At 42.0% G+C, this 20,885-nt stretch overlaps 1 protein-coding gene across 1 annotated transcript; it reads right to left on the reverse strand.

Moving 5' to 3' along the window:
• Positions 1 to 3,475: 3,475 nt before the first annotated feature.
• On the reverse strand, positions 3,476 to 17,904 carry ankrd34a (ankyrin repeat domain 34A; the record flags this gene model as incomplete). The annotated part of the gene is made up of 2 exons (XM_084052458.1): positions 17,826 to 17,904; positions 3,476 to 5,158 (listed from the first exon to the last, which is right to left on the reverse strand). Exon 2 carries the CDS (start codon positions 5,141 to 5,143, stop codon positions 3,476 to 3,478), a length of 1,668 nt encoding a protein of 555 aa, XP_083908584.1. The 5' UTR covers positions 5,144 to 5,158; positions 17,826 to 17,904.
• Between the last annotated feature and the right edge of the window lie 2,981 nt (positions 17,905 to 20,885).

Here is a 20,885-nt window from a genome sequence, read left to right on the forward strand (position 1 = left end):
CTTTATCTCCTAACAAGCATACAAAAATACTTTGTTTGAATGTATCGTAAACTTCAAGTAATCTACATAAATAAAGTCATCCCAGGGATTGTTTTACTGCAGTCAAATGGAAGCCATACCGGCATTAAGATTACAACGATCAAAAGGTTCACATTTCCTACACACAGACCAAATCTAAACCAGTTAGATTTAAACCACTTACAGTAGATCAATAGCAGTCAGAAATATGTTTGATCTACATAAAATCTGGATCCAGCTAATATATCTCATATCAGTGAAACTGTTCTCTTGGTGATTCAACCCTAAATAACCGTGACCTGACTGCCACTGAAAGGTTCTTCATTGCTGGCTGTGGTAGCCACTAAAGCTTAAAGCTGCAATCTCTAACTTATCTTAATAAACAAAATGTTATTTTAGCCAATCTGTATGTATGGTAGAATATATTAAAACAATATGACTAGCACATACTACAGTGGTTGGAGGTGGTCTCCCTGGTGTCAGGTGACACCTACTGGTTGACAAGTAGTACTGCCTGAATAAACCAGCCTACTGCAAGGGGTCGGCAACCTTTTTGACATGAAGTGGCATTTTTTTATTTTCTTGATTAGTCAGTGTGTCGAATCAACATTACGTTTAATTATGACAAAATGTGATAGTATTTTGATTGTCCACATACAAAACAACCTTAATTTTTTTCCCTTCTTAAGAAATATTTACAGGATGTAATAATCATTAGACTCAGAGCAATAACCCACCTATCTCCCAGACTCCCTCCCCCTGTCAGAGTTGGGAGTTTGAATGTAGAATTATGTGCAGGATGTAATTTGTATATGGATGTGAAGGGACGTAACTGGATTTAACTGACTAAACCTTTTTAGAATATTCAATTTTAAAAGAAAAAAACTCTCTCTCACACTTATGCCAGTGTGCCAGTGGGTGTGCCACTGCCATGGGTTGCCAAAGTTGGCACCCATGAGCCTAAGGTTGCCTACCGCTGGCCTATATCTCCCCACCGCTGGCCAAGTGGGGATTGCCTCTTTGTTGAGCGGTAGATGTTTGGTCTCCCGTGCAGGAGACCACCATCTGTATAGTAGTGTGTATATCTGTCTGTCTCTTATATGTCAACATGATTTGTGTGCATGGGGATCTCATCTTAAACAAGCTACGTGCTTAACTGAGCTATCCAGTTTAGTAGACCTTGTATTGCGAATTTGTACTTCCATGTACTGTTATGTACTGCCATGTACTGTTCTCATGTCTTACTAAATAAAGTACATCAATCAATCAATCAATCAAACCAGGGTTTGAGTCCCAGGTAGAAGATAAATGTCACAAATTGCAGCTTTAATTGGGTTTCTTTGGAAGTATGTAATAATAGGCCCTATAGGTCAGCTTCAATTCAAGTCCTATCAAGAATAGCAGTGGTTCTCAAACATTTTCATGTCAAGTAGTAGCTCCGCCCCCAGACCCCCGTTAGATTGTTTTGTTCTGCCAAGTTCAAGGGAAGATTTTTCAAGTACCCGAAAAATACAATTGGGCTTAACTGTTTAAACGGTTCCTGCTGGAGACCCCTTTTAACATCCCCCCCCACCCCTCCACCCCCACCCCACGAACCCCTGGGGGTCCCCGGATCCCACTTTGAGAACCACTGGTGTAAACACTGCAATGTATATACATTATAGATCCAAAACAGGTAGGTGCTGCAGTGGATTCTTAAAACTACCAAATGAAAATATTTAACAATATAATAACAAATGAAGCATTTAAATACAAATAAATGTACATTGGAGCAAGTATGATACATACAGTACATAAATATACAGCACATTAATAGGTAGAGCAACATAATTTCCACATTCTGAAATTAAATAAGGTGTAAATAAATAAATAAAGGGAATATAGCTTTAAAGAGGAGCTCAGAATTTCAACATTGACTTCATTTGCATGAAGTTGTGTCATGAGTTCTTCATGTTTCTCCATTAGGTAAATGTTATCATACACAGCGATTCTAGTGTGTATAAACTGAAACGTGATAATTAATTAAAGATACGTGCAAACTGTGCAATTGTAAACATCTAATAATGAGTCAGTTAGTTTTCTTTTTGACAGCTGGGTGGGAATACAAAGTGTGAGATATTTCACAGGAAGTGTCGTAAACATCACTGGCAATATTATCCCTATAAGCCCACTGAACAGAGAACACAAGCCTCCTTAACATGGTAAGGGATAGAGCACGCATATAATCTATAAGCCAAAAAAAAAAAAAAGCAACATTGTGCCACTGTTTATTGATTTTAAATAGACATGTTCAGAACGAAGACCTGACCCCAAGTCAACACAGTTATAGGACGAGTGTACTATTATGCGTTACAATGCAGAACAGCTCTGGTACCGAAGTCGTGCATGTGCCTCACCCTATAGAGCACCGAAGTCTGATGTAATTTAAGCATCCTACCTGGGTTGCAGTTTTTTTTCCCCGTTCGGAATTCCCATAGACGTGTTTAATATCGCTTCAAATAAGAACTGTGTTCCAGAAATAAAAAAAATATCCCGGTGGTGAATATGAATATTATTGGATATGAAGCATCAACTGACGGTGAGAAAACACTAATGTTACTTCCGCCGAATTAGTATTATTTTTCCCCAGAAACAGACTGTAGGCTATATCAAATATGAGCGACTGACTATCATAAACGATACAGAGCCACCTCCCTGACAATATCGGTGAGACAGTTTGTTTATTTTTGGACCACAATTCTTATATGAGACGACCCAGGGGATGAACGAGTGACGTCAGGACTTCTGTACTCATATAGGGCATACAGTAGCAGTGGTGGCCATTTTGTGGTTCCACGGATAGAAAGCCCATACATTTTTCCCATCGAGATTTCCGAAAATATTTATATCAATTATTTTAAGCCTGGAACCAAGTCATCCAGGGTCCTGCTGAATCATGACCATAAAACATTTTATTCTGTGTCAAAAAATATTTGTAATTAAATTAAAATGTGATACTGTGTCAAAACAAATGTATCAGCTGGGTAAATCATGAATCAAAAATGTTTGAATCAGCTGGTGAATCATGACCATAACACATTTAATATTTTATGGTCAAGATTCACCTATTGATTCACATATGATTCACATATTTTATGGTCATGATTGGTCATGATGGGTGGCTTGGTTCCAGTCTTAAAATAATTTATATCAATATTTTCAGAAATTTCTTTGGGAAAAATTAATCTGTGGAACCACAAAATGGCCGCCACGGCTATGCCCTATACCAGCGCATTAGACCCAAACGGATCTGGCCAAAATTTTATGCATCTGGTCTATTTTGGCTGGACCGGCTTGCATCTAATGCACTTGTAAAGGATGCGACATAATCAAGGCTTCCGAACTGGAGCCATTCCACACGATTGCATCTGGTGTACATTCGCCTTTTAGCCAAAATACCCTACAAAACGCCCAACCATCAATCCCCGTTAGACTCGCTGACCTTCTCAGCCAGAAGCTCCTGGAAGGTGTACAACTGTTTCATCTGCTCCGTCTGCATGGAGTGTCTCCTCAGTAGCTTCTTCTTGGTCTTGAAGTCGGGACCCCGTTTGGGCGAGGCCGGTGCCATGGGGACCAGGATCTTGTGCCCGGAGTGGACCGGGGAGGTGGGCTTCCCGTTGGCCCTGATGACCGGGATGGGCCTGTGCGGGTTGAAGTTGAGCGGAGGCAGGAAGCCGGGCCGGGTGTGGGAGATGTGGTCCAATAGGAGGGTCCCGGACCCTCTTCTCTCCAGGATGCCGGGGGCCCGGCGCCTCATGGTGATGGGAGAGACAGAGTTAGGGATGTTCTCTAAGGACTCTCTGGACGAGCCCACCATTAAAGTGAGAGGCGAGGTGTTGTACTTCCGCCTCTCTACCGATATGCGTCCCGAGTCCGGGGATCCAGGGATGGACTCGGGACACAGGTGCGTGTCCGACTCGTAGTGTTCCATCCGGGTGAGTTTGGGATGAGCCAGGGCCCGGACCGCTAAACCACCGCCTACAACCGTGCTCTCTTGGGACTCGGGGGCGGTGTTCCTCCGGTACAGACTCTGGTGCTGTTGGACTTTGTCGGCCCAGAAGGAATTGTAGAGCTGCGCGCAGTCCTCAGAGCAGGAGCGATCGATGAGTTTGGGAGAACAGGGGTCGTGGGTCTCGATGCTGTGGCGCCGAGACAACAGAGGCCTGGCCGCCGCAGCCGCCGCCGCCGGTTCCGTGACGGACAGGCCGTTCATCTCTTTGACGACGCCGCTCAGGCTGGGGGTCACCTCCTCCTCCAGACCCCCGTCCACCCTCTGCTGGGGACCCCCGCTCAGCAAAGAGGGCGCCACCAGGCCCCAAGGCTCGGAGTTCAGCCTCTTGAGCAGCTTCCGAGGGGGCGGCCTCTTCTCGCCCGGAGGTCTGGCGGAGGGTAACGGTAGAGCCGAGGTCAGAGCAAAGCTGAAGATGCCCTCCCCCTCCTCTTTGGCGCTCCCTTCCACCGGCGAGCTGGACGTGCCGATCACCACCTCGGACGGAGACATGCAGTCCGGCGGGGACAGCCTGTCCACCACGCCCGGGGAGGGAGGGGCGTTCAGGTACTGCTTGGTCTTCTTGGTGCCCGAGGGCGAGGTGTCCGTGGTGATGATGATGACTTCCTTGCCTTTGGCCTTGCACGCGTCCAGCAGGACCTGCAGCGTGTCGCGGTCTCCCCTGTTGATGGCGTGCACCAGGGCGGAGGAGCCGGAGTAGTCCTTCAGACTGGGATCGGCTCCGTTCTCCAGAAGCAGGCACACCGCCTCCTTCCCGGCCCGCTCGGCACACGCGTGCATCAGCGCCGTTCGGCCGCTCTTGTCCGGGATGTTGGGGTCGGCGCCTTTCTCCAGCAGGTAGCGGACCATCCTCTGGCGGGCCAGCGGGTCGTCGTAGCTGGCGATGCAGGCGGCGGAGATGGGCGTCTCGCCGCGCTCGTTGCCCTCGTTGATGTACGCCCCGCCCTCCAGAAGCAAGCGAGTCAGGCGCAGCTTTCCCTGGAAGACGGCTTTGAGGAGGGCGTTCCCCTCGATGTGGAGGGAGCCTCCGTCACCCATGATCCCTCCTTCTCTCACACACCGTGTCCCTGTCGGCATCAGATGTCACATGACCTGCGAGAACAAAGCAGATCAATCATGACTCATTAGAATTAGAAAACAGCAGTGGTGGAAAAAGCCCTCATATTTTTTTACTTAAGTAAAAGTATCAATACTGCAATATAGAAATGCTCTGTTACAAGTAAAAGTCCGGAATTCAAAATGTACTTGAGTTATAGTATTGGTATCAAAATATACGTAAAGTACCAAAAGTAAAAGTACTCATTGTGCAGAAATGTCCCATTTCAAGTTTTCAAATGTATAACAGCAATTTTGTAGCTGCCATTTTTACCTTTTCTGCCATTTTTATCCCAAACTCTTAAGCCTGAGTTGTACAGTACTTAGTTTAACACCGGTGTTGCACCAACCTAAATAGCAGATCTACAACATTACACCAGGACACACACACACATACTGTACACACACACACATTTCCCCTCGACTTCACACTTGGCGGTTGCACTGCTGAGGGCCCAATGAAGGGCATGTCGAGTGTGAAGTCCGTCAAGATTAGTGGTTCTCCAGAATCTGTATGGCCATGCATTCTCAACAGCAGCCATGACCCCTGAACAGGCACTGCACTATAGTGACAAGAATAAAAAAGCTTTTAGTTCTATCTTAACCCTTTAAGACCGGGAACGATCTGTGTAACCTCTTTAACCATTATTTCATACTTTGGCTATTCAAAAATAGCAGATCTACAAGCTCGCCGCGCTACGAGCTTGTAGATCTGCTCCTTTTTTTTTATCGTGAAAATGTGTGCAAATCTTTGAATATATATATTTTTTTAAAGCGAACAAAACTCAAAACTTTGCTTCTGGAGGGTCCCTGAAACAACATATTTTGAAATGGGGGCCCATGACCAAATACATATAATTTTGGGGGTCCTTGACTTGAAAAAGTTTGAGCACCACTCATATAGCTAATGTCTAATGTGGCCCCCCAAGAGAGTGTGACCCCATTTATATGTATTTTAAAGTCTGATCATTATTTTCGTTGTAGCCTACTACTGTTTACATTTCACGTCAAACATCCATGGAGCAGTGAGGACGGGATCGTTTGTTCTTAAACGGAACGTTTGTTCTTAGCCCAGTTTCTCTGGGGACCCAATATAATGGAGCACCCCGTCCCCTTCCGGTTTTTTTCAGTAGCATTCTGGAAAGATAAACAACAAGTCAAGTATTTTCGTTGTTCCGTGTCTTTTCCTGTTTTAATTCAGGTCAGTACAATGTAAACAAACCAATGATGTACCTCATAAGAGCAGGCTTTAGTAATTAGATATTTTTCGCTAAATGTTATTGGGTAAATGAGTGTTTAAAGTGACGTCTTTTACCGGAGGAAAAGTTTGAATGAAAGTGAAACTGTCTACGGGTGACGCCATTTTGTGGCTATACGTGCCGTTGTTCAGAGCGGGGTGTTTGTAAGGGGCGGGGCTCCTGTACACAGTGAATGTTTAGATTTGGGGTTTTATTGTTTTGTTCAGTGGTGGAAAAAGTACTAAAATTCTTTACTTAAGTAAAAGCACCAATACTGCAATATAAAAATACTCTGTTACAAATAAAAGTCCAGAATAAAAAAATTACTTGAGTAAAAGTGCAAAAGTATTGGCATCAAAATGTACTTAAAGTACCAAAAGTAAAAGTACTAAATATTTGAAAATAGCCGATCTACAAGCTCACAACGCTGAGCTTGTAGATCTGCTATTTTCAAATAGCCTAGGTATAAAATAGGCTTTAAAGTGGTTAATGTATGTTTCATTATCATAATGTATATCTGAAAAGTAACTAGTAGCTAAAGTTTTCAAATAATTGTAGTGCAGTAAAAGTACAATATTTGCCTCTGAGATGCAGTGGAGTAGAAGTAAAAGTATTGGAAATTGGAAATATTCAAGTAAACTGTACAAGCCAGTCATATGCTGTGGAAATTATACTTTAATGTTAAAGAGTATTATTGAACAGTAAGGGTCAATTAAAATATTGAATAAGAGTGAATATATGCAAAGGTGAATTAATGTGATCTGGACATGTATCTTGGTGAACTGAAATGGTGATTAATGTGAAAATTAAGAACACTACTGAACCAAAGAAGTGAAATGTATTGTGATGCCATGATTTAGGGGTTGGGTTGGGTTAATAAAACCAACAGATTGTGAGTTGCATTCTGGAAAGAGAAACAACAAGTCAAGTCTTTTCATTGTTCCGTGTCTTTTCCTGTTTTAATTCAGGAGCAGTTTTGTCACTGTGGTACCCAGCAGCCCTGGGACCCGTAACACTAACATACGTTTATTTTATTTTTTCCAGAAAACTGTTAGGATTTAGAAGACATTTTGTAGAATCGGCCATCAGGTCTGCATGGGTTAAAGTGACATACTGTAGGCGCTATAAATAACCTTGAAATGAGTCACACCCTCCCCAGCCACACCGCAGGCATGTGTTTGTGTTGATCCTGCATCTTGTCAACAAAATGAATATGTCCCTGTTCACTTCACTTGAACCCTGTACCGCCCCTGTTCTGGGGGAGCCAACATTCATTGGAAAATAGCAACTCTATCTTGTGAGCTTGTAGATCGTCTATTCGCAAAGAGAGTTGTTGTAGAGGGAAATAGAAGCGGACCTAGAATAGAGCCCTGCTGGACCCCCGGTCAACCAAATATAGGGTTTAACCCATTCAATCCAGGATAGCATCTGTGTCGTTTTAGATTGTAGCTATACATAGAGCAAAATACGTTTTTACAGAAAACTCTTATAGGATTTAGAACAGTGGTTTAGAACAGTAATTCTCAAAAATAGCAGATAAACAAGCTCACAGGGGTTCCAGGGGGTCCCCAGCTAAATGATGGACAGGAACCAAATGGACCCTTATGGGTCTGTAACTCAGAGAGTGTGTACAAATGGAACCAAATGGACCCTAACGGGTACATTTGGTTCCATTTGTACACTCAGAGTTAAATTAACATTGGTTTTACAATGTGAATTGGGGTCCCAGAGGTATAAATGCCATTAAATGGGGGTCCGTAGCCTAATGCATGTAAGGATAAGGATAATTCCTTTTAACAGGTCGTTCATGAAAGTCCTTGCGGTCTTGTTTCCAATGAGAACTTGTGAGCAATTAGGGGTTAAGAGTCTTGCTCAGGGACAAATTTCATTTCATCGACACATATGCTGGCCTGGCCTGGAATCGAACCTGGGGCAACCAGGGCCTCTGGCTCCCTAGGTGGGCTCACTAGCCACTCAGCTATGGCCGCCCCCCATGTCAAACTGGGGGGGTCCTTGAAATTAAAATGGTTGAGAATCACTGCTAGATCTGAGAGCCATAAAAAACCTTCTCTTATTGGGGTCCCTGGCTTATCTTTTCAAGTGGGGGGTCCGCGGGGTAATAAGTGTCAATTAGGGGGTCCTTGACATGAACAAGTTTGAGAACCACTGGTCTAGAAGAGTCTGACAATTATGTTATCATGATTTTAATCAACCCCGTGAAGAGTTCTATACTCGGTTCTCTTCCATGATTTGGAGACATTGGCGCAACAGCCTCTACAGACTGTGAGCAATTTATTGTGTCTAGCTGTAGTTGGACCGATTTTATGTTTTTCATCTGTTTTGTTTTGTTTTAAATCTTATTTATTGTTTGTATTTTGTCATTTGGTATGTGATATGGACCTTGAGTCTGAAATAAAGATTGAATTATACATTGAAGAGAGTCAGGAAACACAGAGAGAAAGAGAGACTAGAGAGCATGGGGAGTGACATGGCAGAAAATGGCCCAGCTGGCTGGGAATTGAACCGAGGAACCAGCCCTCTCTGCTATGGGGTCGCTCCGTGGCTCTAGGCCAGGGTTTCTCAAAGTGGGTGCCGTGATGCAAGTCCAGGGGTGCCGCAGGATACTTTGATAACATTTGGAATTCATCAATATCACTTCAGTTTAACCACTGAGACCCTCTATACTTATTAATTACAATGTACTTGGTGCATTCATCTACACCAAAAATCTCTTCGCCAAAAATAGCCGATCTACAAGCTCACAACGTGTCGCAAACGTTGTGAGCTTGTAGATCGGCTATTTTTGGCGAACGTTGCCCCCAGAATAGGGATACTGGGGTTCAAGTGGTTAAACGTCAAGTTATTTTCAATCTGTCCTAATGGAAACAGAATGATATTCTCTCAGGTTTTCCACGTGACATGCTGTATTTTAGGGGAAAATGTTTGCATATTATTTACGTACCTTAATAAGACATAAATGTAAGGTGCTGTAAAGTAACAATGTAATTCATGGGTGCCGTGGATGAAAACGTTATTTAGAGGGGTGCCCTGAGCCAAAGATGTTTGAGAACCACTGCTCTAGGCTCTATTGTAATGACTTGTTAACACCCACATTGCAGCCTGCAATCTGTGCGTAAGATGACAGTGAAAGACAGGTTAGGAAGCAACTATAGTAGCACTGTGTGTGTGTGTGTGTGTGTGTGTGTGTGTGTGTGTGTGTGTGTGTGTGTGTGTGTGTGTGTGTGTGTGTGTGTGTGTGTGTGTGTGTGTGTGTGTGTGTGTGTGTGTGTGTGTGTGTGTGTGTGTGTGTGTGTGTGTGCGCGTGTGTGGGAAAATCCTCAGCCACCAAATTTGCAAATAAGGAATCTGTTGTTGACTTTCTCTGGAAAACAATGCTATATAAATAATGATTCTGTTGAATACTTGGCTGTTTTCTAGAGACATTTGTTGTGGGAAGACAAAGAAATGACAATAAATGTAGAGCGAGCGTTGCTGCTCGCCGTGTTTCTGTCTGAAGCCAGACAACTTTGTGCAAGTCCCGCCTATTAAAATAAATCATTTGTCAGGATTTCCGCTGGTGCTTGACAATCCTTCAATTTAGGTGATGGATGAGAAGCCGGTAATGATTAAGTCAAGCACCTGAAGAACTGGAATGGCAAGTGGGCTGAGGGTTGACAGGAAGAAGACACTTGGGTACAGGAAGCTCACATACATAGAACTGTCAGTTTGCTTCCTCCCTGACGTCCTCCTGTGATTCTCTGCCTGTCCGTTATTTTTGCTTTTTAAAGCCATTTCCCAACAGGGCGGCGGGCAGCCAGAGGCTATACTCTGTTACAATTAAAAGTCCGGAATTCAAAATTGACTTGAGTAAAAGTACAAAAATGTACTTAAAGTACCGAAAGTAGAAAGTACACATTATGCAGAATGTCCCATTTCAAGTTTTAAAATGTACAAAAAAAAATCTTCTGAGCTTGTAGATCAGCTATTTTCAAATGGCTGAAATGTATAGGGTTGAAGTTGTCAATGTATGTTTTGTAATGATAATCAAAATCTACAAAGTAACTTAGTAATTCAAGTTTTCAAATAATTGTAGTGGAGTAAAGTTACAAATATCTTGCCTCTGAGATGTTGTGGAGTAGAAGTAAAAGTATTGGAAATTGGGAATACTCAAGTACAAGTACCTCAAAATTGTACTTAAAGTACAGTACTTGAGTACATGTACATGTACTGTTACTTTCCACCACTGATTGTGGGGGGGTCCTTGACTCCTTAGTCCTTACTATGGAAAGGTTTCACTAGTCGGTGTGATTCCCCACACGTCCACCAGATGTCCTCGGTGTGTTGCTCAGTCAGTGTAATCAGCCCCCATCTATGTGTCTATTGTTGTCACCTGTGTTCCTTCCTGTTAGCACTTGTGTTGTTTTCTCCCTGTGTTTCCCCTGTTCCTCTGTCAGATCATAAGCTATGTTTCTGATGTTTCTTTCACTACGGTAGTTATACTGTTACATCAGCCTTTCTGAGTCCCATCTCAGATTCAGAACCTGTCTGTCTTCAGTGTGTTTTGACCTTTTGGCGTGCCATTGGCATTTGGATTGTCTCCTGTTCCTTTGGACTTGTTTGTCAGAGTTGGACTGCTCCTCCAGTTTTGGCCCCTGCCTGTCTCACTACCATGTAAGCATTGTCCTCTGTTGTGCTTATAACCCAGTAAGACCTGAGGGTCCGATTCTACAAAATGTCTTCTCTATCCTAACTGTTTTTTGAAAAGACTTATGTTTCCAGTGTCAGTGGTTCTCAAACCTTTTCATGTCAAGGGCCCCCAAAATGACATGTATTTGGCCCGCGGACCTTCCCCCATCTCTAAATATTTTGTTCCAGGGCCCCCCCAGAAGCAATATATACAAATATTCGCTTTAAGTGTAAAATAATGCTTTTTCGCTCAAATCTAAAATCTTCTAGATCTTCATCAGGCAAATATTGATGTGCCTGATGAAGACCTAGACGGTCAAAACGTTGCATAAATAAATAGTACGTTTTTATTTGTGGGGACTTTCTTCTTCTTATCCTTATTTAAACCTGCTCCCTGCTCTTCCTCCACAATAAACCATGTAAACCATTTTTTTCAGTACAATTAACACACTACAGGTGTGAGAAATCTCACCAAGTGAGTCGGCACACCCCGGGATCACCACCTGTCACTGCAAAACTCACTGATGTGGTATTTATGACAGCGACATCATGGAATGCAAAGTAATGCAGTATTTATTTGCTTTTTTCCCACTGCATTCTGACCAGAATCCAGCTCAACTAAATTATAATGAAACGCACAAGCCAAAAATAATTTAAACAAACATTGGCAATTACTGCTAGAGGATCCAGATCCATCCTCAGAACAAAAATGATGACGCATATCTATAGAAATATTCAAGCCTTTCCCACAGAATACAGGACGTGCAGTTGCCTGACGCTCTCGCGCTCACACACACACACACACACACACACACACACACACACACACACACACACACACACACACACACACACACAATCACACTCACACTCACACTCACACTCACACAATCACACTCACTCACTCACTCACTCACTCACTCACAGCTTATGTCCTGGAAGCAGCACTGTCAATATATCCCTACATAAACCTAGACAGAGCCCTTGAGCAAGGCAGTGTTCTTAGTGCTGTTGTTGAACTGCATGAGTTGCTGCGCCCTGGTAAATGGTGCAATTATATACTGTACGCAGTGGTGGAAAAAGTACTCACATTTTTTACTTAAGTAAAAGTATCAATACTGCAATGTAGAGTTACGAGTAAGTAAAAGTAAAAGTCCGGAATTCAAAATTTACTTGAGTAAAAGTGCAAAATGTAATTAAAGTAATAAAAGTAAAAGTACTACAATGTTTGAAAATAGCATATCTACAAGCTCACAACGGCGCATATTTCATCGCAAAATCTAGGATTTTAGCCCACATAATCAAGGATTTTAGCCCTCATAATCAAGGATTTTAGCCCTCATAATCAAGGAGTTTGCCCGCTTTTTTCTAGAGGGTCTAGTACGCAGAGTAAGCATGAGCTCTATTCAATAAAAGAAACCAAGGTAAATAGTCACATAAGTAGAGTGCAGAGAGAACAGTTTTGTGCCTCAAAGCTTGGATCCCATGTAAACAATGAACATAGCATTTTGTCTAAACAACATGCTATCTAAATCACATTCTTAATATTTGTGATTGAGAAAACAATTATCTGAAGAAACTAAAACAAGAGAACAAGAAACCAAACATTGTGGTTACAGAGTGTCTGTCCACAGACGGGGAGGTATGGGCTCAGTCCCTGGCCGAGTCATACCAAGATTTAGACCAGGGTCTCTTCAACATTTTTCAGGCCAAGGACCCCCTAGCTGAAAGAGAGATGGTGCAGGGACCCCCCTACTACATATTCTATAACATTGTGTTGCAGATTAAAAATGTTCATAGATTCCTTAGAGATTTTCATAGACTTTGACAGCACTGTCATCAGTGTATGTTGGATTAATGTGTATTTTCAGACATTTAACCACTTAAACCATCAATACTTAGTCTGCTCTTTTTTCCCTCTCTACACCAAACCTCTTGGCCAAAAATAGCCGATCTGCAAGCTCACAACGCCTCGCAGCGCGAGGCGTTGTGAGCTTGTAGATCGGCTATTTTTGGCTAACGTTCCACTCAGAATAGGGATGCTACAGTAGTTGAAGACCCCTGATTTAGACTATATAAAATGGTACCCGATAATACCTCCCCGTTTGGCATTCAGCGTCAAGGGTTTGATTAGGGGCAAGTCCCTGAACATACCAGCGTCATGACCAGGGTGTGTACTTGTCCCACTGAGCATTTTTGGGGCTATTAGACGTCTAAAATACGTCTTAAGGGCTAGGCTAAAACCGGGTTATAATTGGTCTAAAAGTGAACGTTTTTTCAACGTCTATTCTTAGCCTAGACGTTGATTAGCTGTTTATTAAGCGTCTATACATAGACCGTCTATATCATAGCCGTTGAAATGAGGTCTATAATATAAAGGGTCTAAATACAGACGCTTAAAAAAACAGCTAATCTTCGTCTAGGCTAAGAATAGACGTTGACCAATTATAACCCAGTTTTAGACGGAGGTCTAATAGACGACTATGGCTCACTGGGGTGCATCAAGCTGCCTCACGCTACAGAAACAGGAGATGGGCTCCTGACCTATGGGCCACATGGCCCTGGAACCGTCGGTTCCAAAGGCTACTCATCCAAAGCCCTATTAGAATGTCCATACCGTACATGCTTCCTTTCACACACACACACACACACACACACACACACACACACACACACACGTTTGTATTACTATACTTGTGAGGACATCAACACTTTAGGACAGACATGTTATGAATGCCATTTAAAAATAATAATTGCCATTTTTAACCGTAAGCCTAAAGCCGAAAAACAGCAGATCTACAAGCTCACAACGCGTCGCGCTGCGACGCGTTGTGAGCTTATAGATCGGCTGTTTTTCGGTGCATGACACTGGCGCGCAACTAAGTAAAAAATCATGTTTAACTCTAATTCCAAACCCTAAACCAAACCTCTAGATGTCTAATCCTGACCTGAATGTTTTTTAATTGTAAACGTATCTCTAAAAAGGTTTTTTTTTTTTAACTATAAAACAACCATTTGTCTTGTGAGGACCAGGAAAACGCTCCTCACAATGTATATTTCTTCAAATTCTACTATACTTGGTCCTCGCAAGTATAGTAATACACACACACACACGCACACGCACACGCACACACACACACACTTTCACTAACCGACAGCAGAGGCTCCAAACTGCTGCTCAGGAGCAGTTATAATGGTTAAGTAGTCACACAAGCCAGACTGTTGCCTCACACACAATTTTCAAATGCTTCTGTCATGCAGTCTGGAGCAACGGAAGCTCTGAAAAATGATCAAGCGATAAAGCGGATGTGACGACGCCTCCTTCCCCACTTCTAACGTCTCGTCTTTACAGTCGCTCAAATGTACAGTATCCGAATCAGGGGTCATCACCATGCTGTCTTTGTGGTGGACATTTTGGTCAAAATTATTGTTTTGCCACGGACATACAAAATGAGTGGACAACAATATTACCAGGAACACATAAAGAGATAGCCCTGAATGACCATATTACAGGTCTGTAACACTGAGAGTGTGCAAATGGAACCAAATGGAATCAAATTACGGGTCCATCTGGTTCCATTTGTACACTCTCAGAGTTTTTGTGGTCCTTGCAAACAGCGCCGTAGGAAGCCATTCCCAGTTGGGGGGGATATATTTGTACCGGCCCACATGCACGTGTGGCCAATCGTTCGCGCACGTGCGATTTTTCGCGGTTATTCCCCTTTTATTTCGCGGTTATTCCCCTTTTATTTGCGTTTTTTATTACTTTAATTCGGTTAATTCGGTACCAAAAAATGTAGAGTGTAGTGGGGGCGCTCTTCCACCTTCAAGCACCTCACACAGCTGATCGTGAGGCTTTTTTTCCCTCCTCTTTTTCCCTGTGGCCTCGCGGCCCAAATACCGGTTCGCGGCCCACGCGGGACGAATCCCCCCGTCCCCCCCCGTTCCTATGGCCCTGCTTGCAAATCAAACAATTGAGAACCACTAGCCAGGAGTCCTAATATGCCGTACAGTGTCATAGTAAATCATACATATTCTGAAGAAAACCCAGAGACTTGACATTCAGTAATTGGGTCTTAATTATGATCAAAATAAGAACATTATATAATGGTGTGTAAATCTAAAATGTTCCATGGACAAGACCAAGTCTTTGCCACCGACACATTTGTCCGTGTACGGACATATTGATGACCCCTGATACGAATATAAATCTAAATCATCTAAGCATGTATAGCTTGCTGCTTAGCAGAAATTGAAATAAAAAAAATAAATTACCTAAAGATATTTTAAGATATATTTTCGTGAACGGAAATGACGAACAGATGACAGCTTCCTGTCTGGCATTTCATGAGGCGTTTAGTTCCAGACTCCTATATAGCATTCGGAGATTGTGGGATAGTGGTCTGGCTACGCGAGGCTAGCGGTGAAGTGTCTTGCTCAAGGCCACTTCGACACTAACCCAGGGGGAACCGGAAATCAAACTTGGGAATCTTTTGAATCCCAATCAGCCACTGCCGCCCCACAATGGTTACAATAGTTACAACATAATGAAACCATAAAATATACAAATTAACCCCAGCATCCCTTCCTATTTTGGGAATGTCATTATAGGCAAAAAGTTTCAAAACAAATGAACATGTAAAGGTGGGGTAAGTGATATTTTAGAGTATTTTGTTCAGTAACAGAGGTCTCCCCGCCTCTCCAGCGTTTTAATAAACAGAAAATACTTTTTCAGTTGGGTTGCACATTTTCAACCGATCAGGAGAGAGTACCAATTTATCAGCTTCAATGTTCTAGTGTTCCAGTTCTAATTGTGTCTTCTCACCTCTTTGTGTCATCACTTCCAATTTAACTTGTTTAATCTGTATCCTGTCTGAGTTCTTTATTCTGATTGGTTAAATATGGTATCCCACATTGTATTTTCTGTTTAGTACAGAGCTGGAGAGACAGGGAGACCCCTGTTACTGAACAAACACTCTAGCAATGATTGCTATCAGAATGTATAGTTATTTAACACTTATTTTAACAAAGGAATATCACTTTAAAATAAAATGTTTCTCCATTTGTTTTACGACAAATATATATATATTGCTTTAGTTTACATGGTTAATGCTATATTATTTCCAAATCCTACTGCATCCTGAAAATCATATCTGGCCATAGTACATGCTGATGTAATTTTTGCCAGTTAGATCATTTAAATGTTGTTTTCAAATAAGAGAAGAAAAGGGATTGTAACTTACTTTCTAATGTGAGCAGATTAGAACATAATATTAATAAAGCAGTCGTCTGTTTGAGGACATAATACTGTATGTCACTTATGGTAATTACTTTGAGCATTGTGACGTAATCCTGTCAAATGTTTCTATCTATGACCACGCAGCTAATGTTGTCAGTGTTGCCATGTCTGCTTATTATAGGCGACTTTGGGATTGTTTTTCTGTAAAGTTGCTTTTAAATATTGGTGGTTGCTTATTTAGGCTTGTTTTTCCTAATGTTGTTTAAATCAGTGGCTCTCAAACATTTTCATGTCAAGGACCCCCCAAATTCATGTATTTGTCCGCAGAAAAATCTGAAAATGTTTTGTGCCAGAGACCCCCCATACAAGATTTGTGTGGATTTGAAAGATATTCCACAATTTTCACTTTTCCCCCGAGATTTTTCTTTGAAAATAGCAGATCTACAAGCTCACATGTAGATAGGCTATTTTCAAATGGCCGACGCGGAGGCTATATATAGGTTAAGCACAGTGGTGTGTTCTACCGTCAGATGCTGTGTACGGCGTATACCTTGAGATTTTTTTTCGGCACTACCGTATACCTTCAAAAACTGTTTCATCCATTGAAAACGCGAGAGCGTATACCCACGACCACGCGCATCGTATCGTAGCGTATACCTTCCGAAAAAAAATAGAACACAACACTGGTTAAGCACTCGTGCGGCCTACAGTCGCTTCTTTCAGGCTCGTATTCATAGACCTGATTGCTCATTTCTCTCGCGACATGGCAACACTGGTTGTGACGCAATCCTGTCAAACGTTTCTATCGATGACAACGCAGCCAATGTTGTCCTCTTCCATCACTATGCTCTGACTGAAGTTGTGATGATGTCACACATGGAGTTATGTAATTCTAGTATTCAACACATAAACACTGTCAACCAGCCTAAACTAGCAGATAAAATGAGAAAATCACAACGTGCTACGCAGCGAAACAATCATTAAAATAAACATTTGTTCTTTGGTTCATAAAATCATCAACAAAATAATTTTGTGTCACAATTTCCATAATTCACGGACTTTCCGCGATTACACGAGTTGCGAAGAAACAGATTTTCTCTACCGTTGAAACGACAATGTTTTGAAGACGATGAAGCTGTAATAACCGTCACTATGTGTGTACTGTAGGTAAATGTCACATGGGTTCTGTGGATTTGATGTCGCATTCCTTCAGAGTGCATCCCAGACAGAGAAGACAGTGAGCTCGCTTTATAAAATAAAATACCCATCATGGATTATAATGCAGCCTCTGGCTTTCAAAAGACACCCACAATTAAGAACAATTTCAAATAATTCTAGCTTGCTTTCATAATCTAAAGTGATCCTATTCTTTCATGTGTTTTGTCATCAGTGTGGCAACTGGCAGCAATAACACAGAATATAAGGCACTAAGACAGTCCATTATAATGTTAATAATATTGAAGACATTTGATTCAAACTGAATATAAAGCAGCATCCTTACCACAGATGTCTCGCGTTCGCATCCACTTGGTGCATGAAGACCATCCTATCGTGTGTGTGTGTGTGTGTGTGTGTGTGTGTGTGTGTGTGTGTGTGTGTGTGTGTGTGTGTGTGTGTGTGTGCGCGCGCGCCTCCCCCTCCCTTCAGGTTCCTTTGCGCCACCAGGAGGCTGGAGGGGATGCGTTCACACTTCTCAGAATTAACAAGGAGGAGAGTGTGTGTGTGTGTGTGTGCACACTTGCGTGTGTGTGTGTGTGTGTGTGTGTGTGTGTGTGTGTACAAATTGTTATCCCATCATTTACACACAACATTGTCATATAGACCCATGGTGTGTGTGTGTGTGTGGGGCTGCTCTCATGTGCGTTGGTTGTCGTGGAGATGGAGAGAGGACACTAATTCACTGACTGTTGCTATTATGGACCACAGTTTCCATGGCAACTGACTTGGTGGATTCCTACAGAAGCGTTCCCACGCTGTCACATGCTCTCTCTCTCTCTCTCTCTCTCTCTCTCTCTCTCTCTCTCTCTCTCTCTCTCTCTCTCTCTCTCTCTCTCTCTCTCTCTCTCTCTCTCTCTCTTTCTGTCTCTCTTTTAAGTGATGATGATTAGATATGATACTTGTGTCTCCTCCTCCAACATAACGGTTTGTGAGACTAAACGCGATCAGTTTGATTTCTGCTCTCTACCTCAAGTGTGGGCTTTCCTAACCACGGCCGGCTGTTATCATGAAGAGGGACATTTTGAACTAAACCACTTTAAACCAGGGTGTCCCTGTTCTGGGCATGTCATTATGAGCAGAAAAAAATAATGATTTTAAAAGGGAAAAGAAAAAGGTAAAAAAGAAAAACAATTCTGAAAACGCTCAATAAGAATTCAATCTATGAGTGATGTGAGAGATTATAAGCTTGTATATAGGCTGTTTTCATACGGAGTTTAAAATAGGGCTCAAGTGGCAAAAAACAATTCCTTGAATACATTTAAAATGATGGATGATTTCATACGCATTTGTGACCCACCACGAAAACTGGTGCATCACCATGAAACCGCCCACTTTATATAAAACACTATATATAGTAGCCTACTGCATTTATGGATTTATTTATTCATGTATTGCCCTTTCAGAACATGTGACAGCCATCGACAGCGATGGCAATTCTAACACTTAACAGCACCAAGAGGTTCACACAAGACCCAATGGCCTATAATATGACAGCAACAATAAAGTGCCTCATCCAAGGTTTTGAATGCTACAGAACAAATATATATATATCTTTTTTATATACAGTAGCATTATTTATATATATATAAGATTTTCTTAACCACTTAAGTACTATAAACTTCGTACAAAAAATAGTGAAAATAGCCGACCTACAAGCTCACGACGCTGTGAGCTTGTGTATTAACTTTTTTATTTTATAAAGAAATTGACAAAGTTTGACAAATATTGTCAAATTTGCCAAAATAGGGATGCCTGCTTAAATAATTACACTTAATTTGCATATTACATATTATAGTTACATACATTTTTAAATTAAGTGTGTCTAATGTTGATGTTGTAATCCACCTCCACCCATGTAAAGTAAATAAGGTCAGAGTGGCAAGTACATTTACTTAAGTACTGTACTTAAGTAATGTTTTCAGGTATTTTTTTTACTTTACTGGAGTATTTCCAATTTCCAGTACTTTACTTCTACTCCACTATACATCTCAGAGGCAAATATTGTACGTTTACTCCACTACAATTATTTGAAAACTTTAGTTACTTGTTACTTTGTAGATTTTGATTATTATTACATTTGACCATTTGAAAATAGCCGATCTGCTATTTTCAACTGTGAACTGGGACATTCTGCATAATGAGTACTTTTACTTTTAAGTATATTTTGATGCCAATACTTTTGTACTTTTACCCAAGTAAATTCTGAATGCCAGACTTTTACTTGTAACGGAGTATTTCTACATTGCAGCATTGATACTTTTACTTAGGTAAAAAAAGAATTAGTACTTTTTCCACCTCTGATAACAGCCCCAACCCTTTTCAGGGTTAGGGGTGGGCTGTACCCCTCGGAGATGGATTGCTGAGGTGGAGCTCAACACCTACCATCAGCTCCCGGTACTTACCGCACATCGTAGTTATACCCAGGCCGTGCTACTGATGCGATGATGAGTTGGCCGGTGCCAGGGATCAAACACACATCCTTGTGGTTTCAAAGTCAAATAAATACTCTACTGCAGGGGTCTTCAATGTGTTCAGGCCAAGGACCCCCTAGCTGAGAGAGAGATGAAGCAGAGACCCCCTCTATATAGTATAAAATTGTGTTTCAGATTTCTTTTTAAATTGTTTACTTGGTCTGCTCTTTTTTTCCCTCTACACCTATACCTCTTTGCCAAAAATAGCCGATCTATAAGCTCACAACGCCTCGCAGCGCGAGGCGTTGTGAGCTTGTAGATCTGCTATTTTTGGCTAAAGTTCTCCTCAGAAAATGGATGCTAGGGTTCAAGTGGGTTAAGGTAAAAAATAAAATCATATCACGCAAAGATTTGGCGGACCCCCTTTAGAAACTCTGAGGACCCCCTAGGGGTCCCGCACCCCCTTTTTGAAGACCCCTGCTGTACTGACTGAGCCAACCAAATCACAGTTTTGTTTAGATAAAGAGATGGTGATAGCTGTACTGTAGATATATATAGATCGATAGCTTGACCTGCTTCATATTTTTGTTTCCCATTATCGAGGGGAAACTCGAAGTCCAGCGCTTTCGTTGCTATACTGGTTGTATTGCTGAGTCATTGTGGTTTATTTCAGGATCATTATTTAGACAGTGGCTCTGTAAAGAAGCAGTCAGTATACAGCGGCCTTTGAGGCTCCGTTTACCAGTTGTATTTATAGTCTCTACTCTTTATTTCCAGCTATGTCCAACTCGCTCTCAAAACATTTCACTGGAGGGGGGACTGTGTGTGCACGAGGTGTGCACTAGCTCTCACTAGGACAGCGATTGGCTGAAGCCGACACACAAACAAGCGGCGCTTCTGCCCCCAATTGAAAACATGGTGTTCATTCACCG

The sequence above is a fragment of the Gymnoscopelus microlampas genome (genome assembly GCF_963454915.1).
Source record: "Gymnoscopelus microlampas genome assembly, chromosome: 3".
NCBI classification, from domain to species: domain Eukaryota; kingdom Metazoa; phylum Chordata; class Actinopteri; order Myctophiformes; family Myctophidae; genus Gymnoscopelus; species Gymnoscopelus microlampas.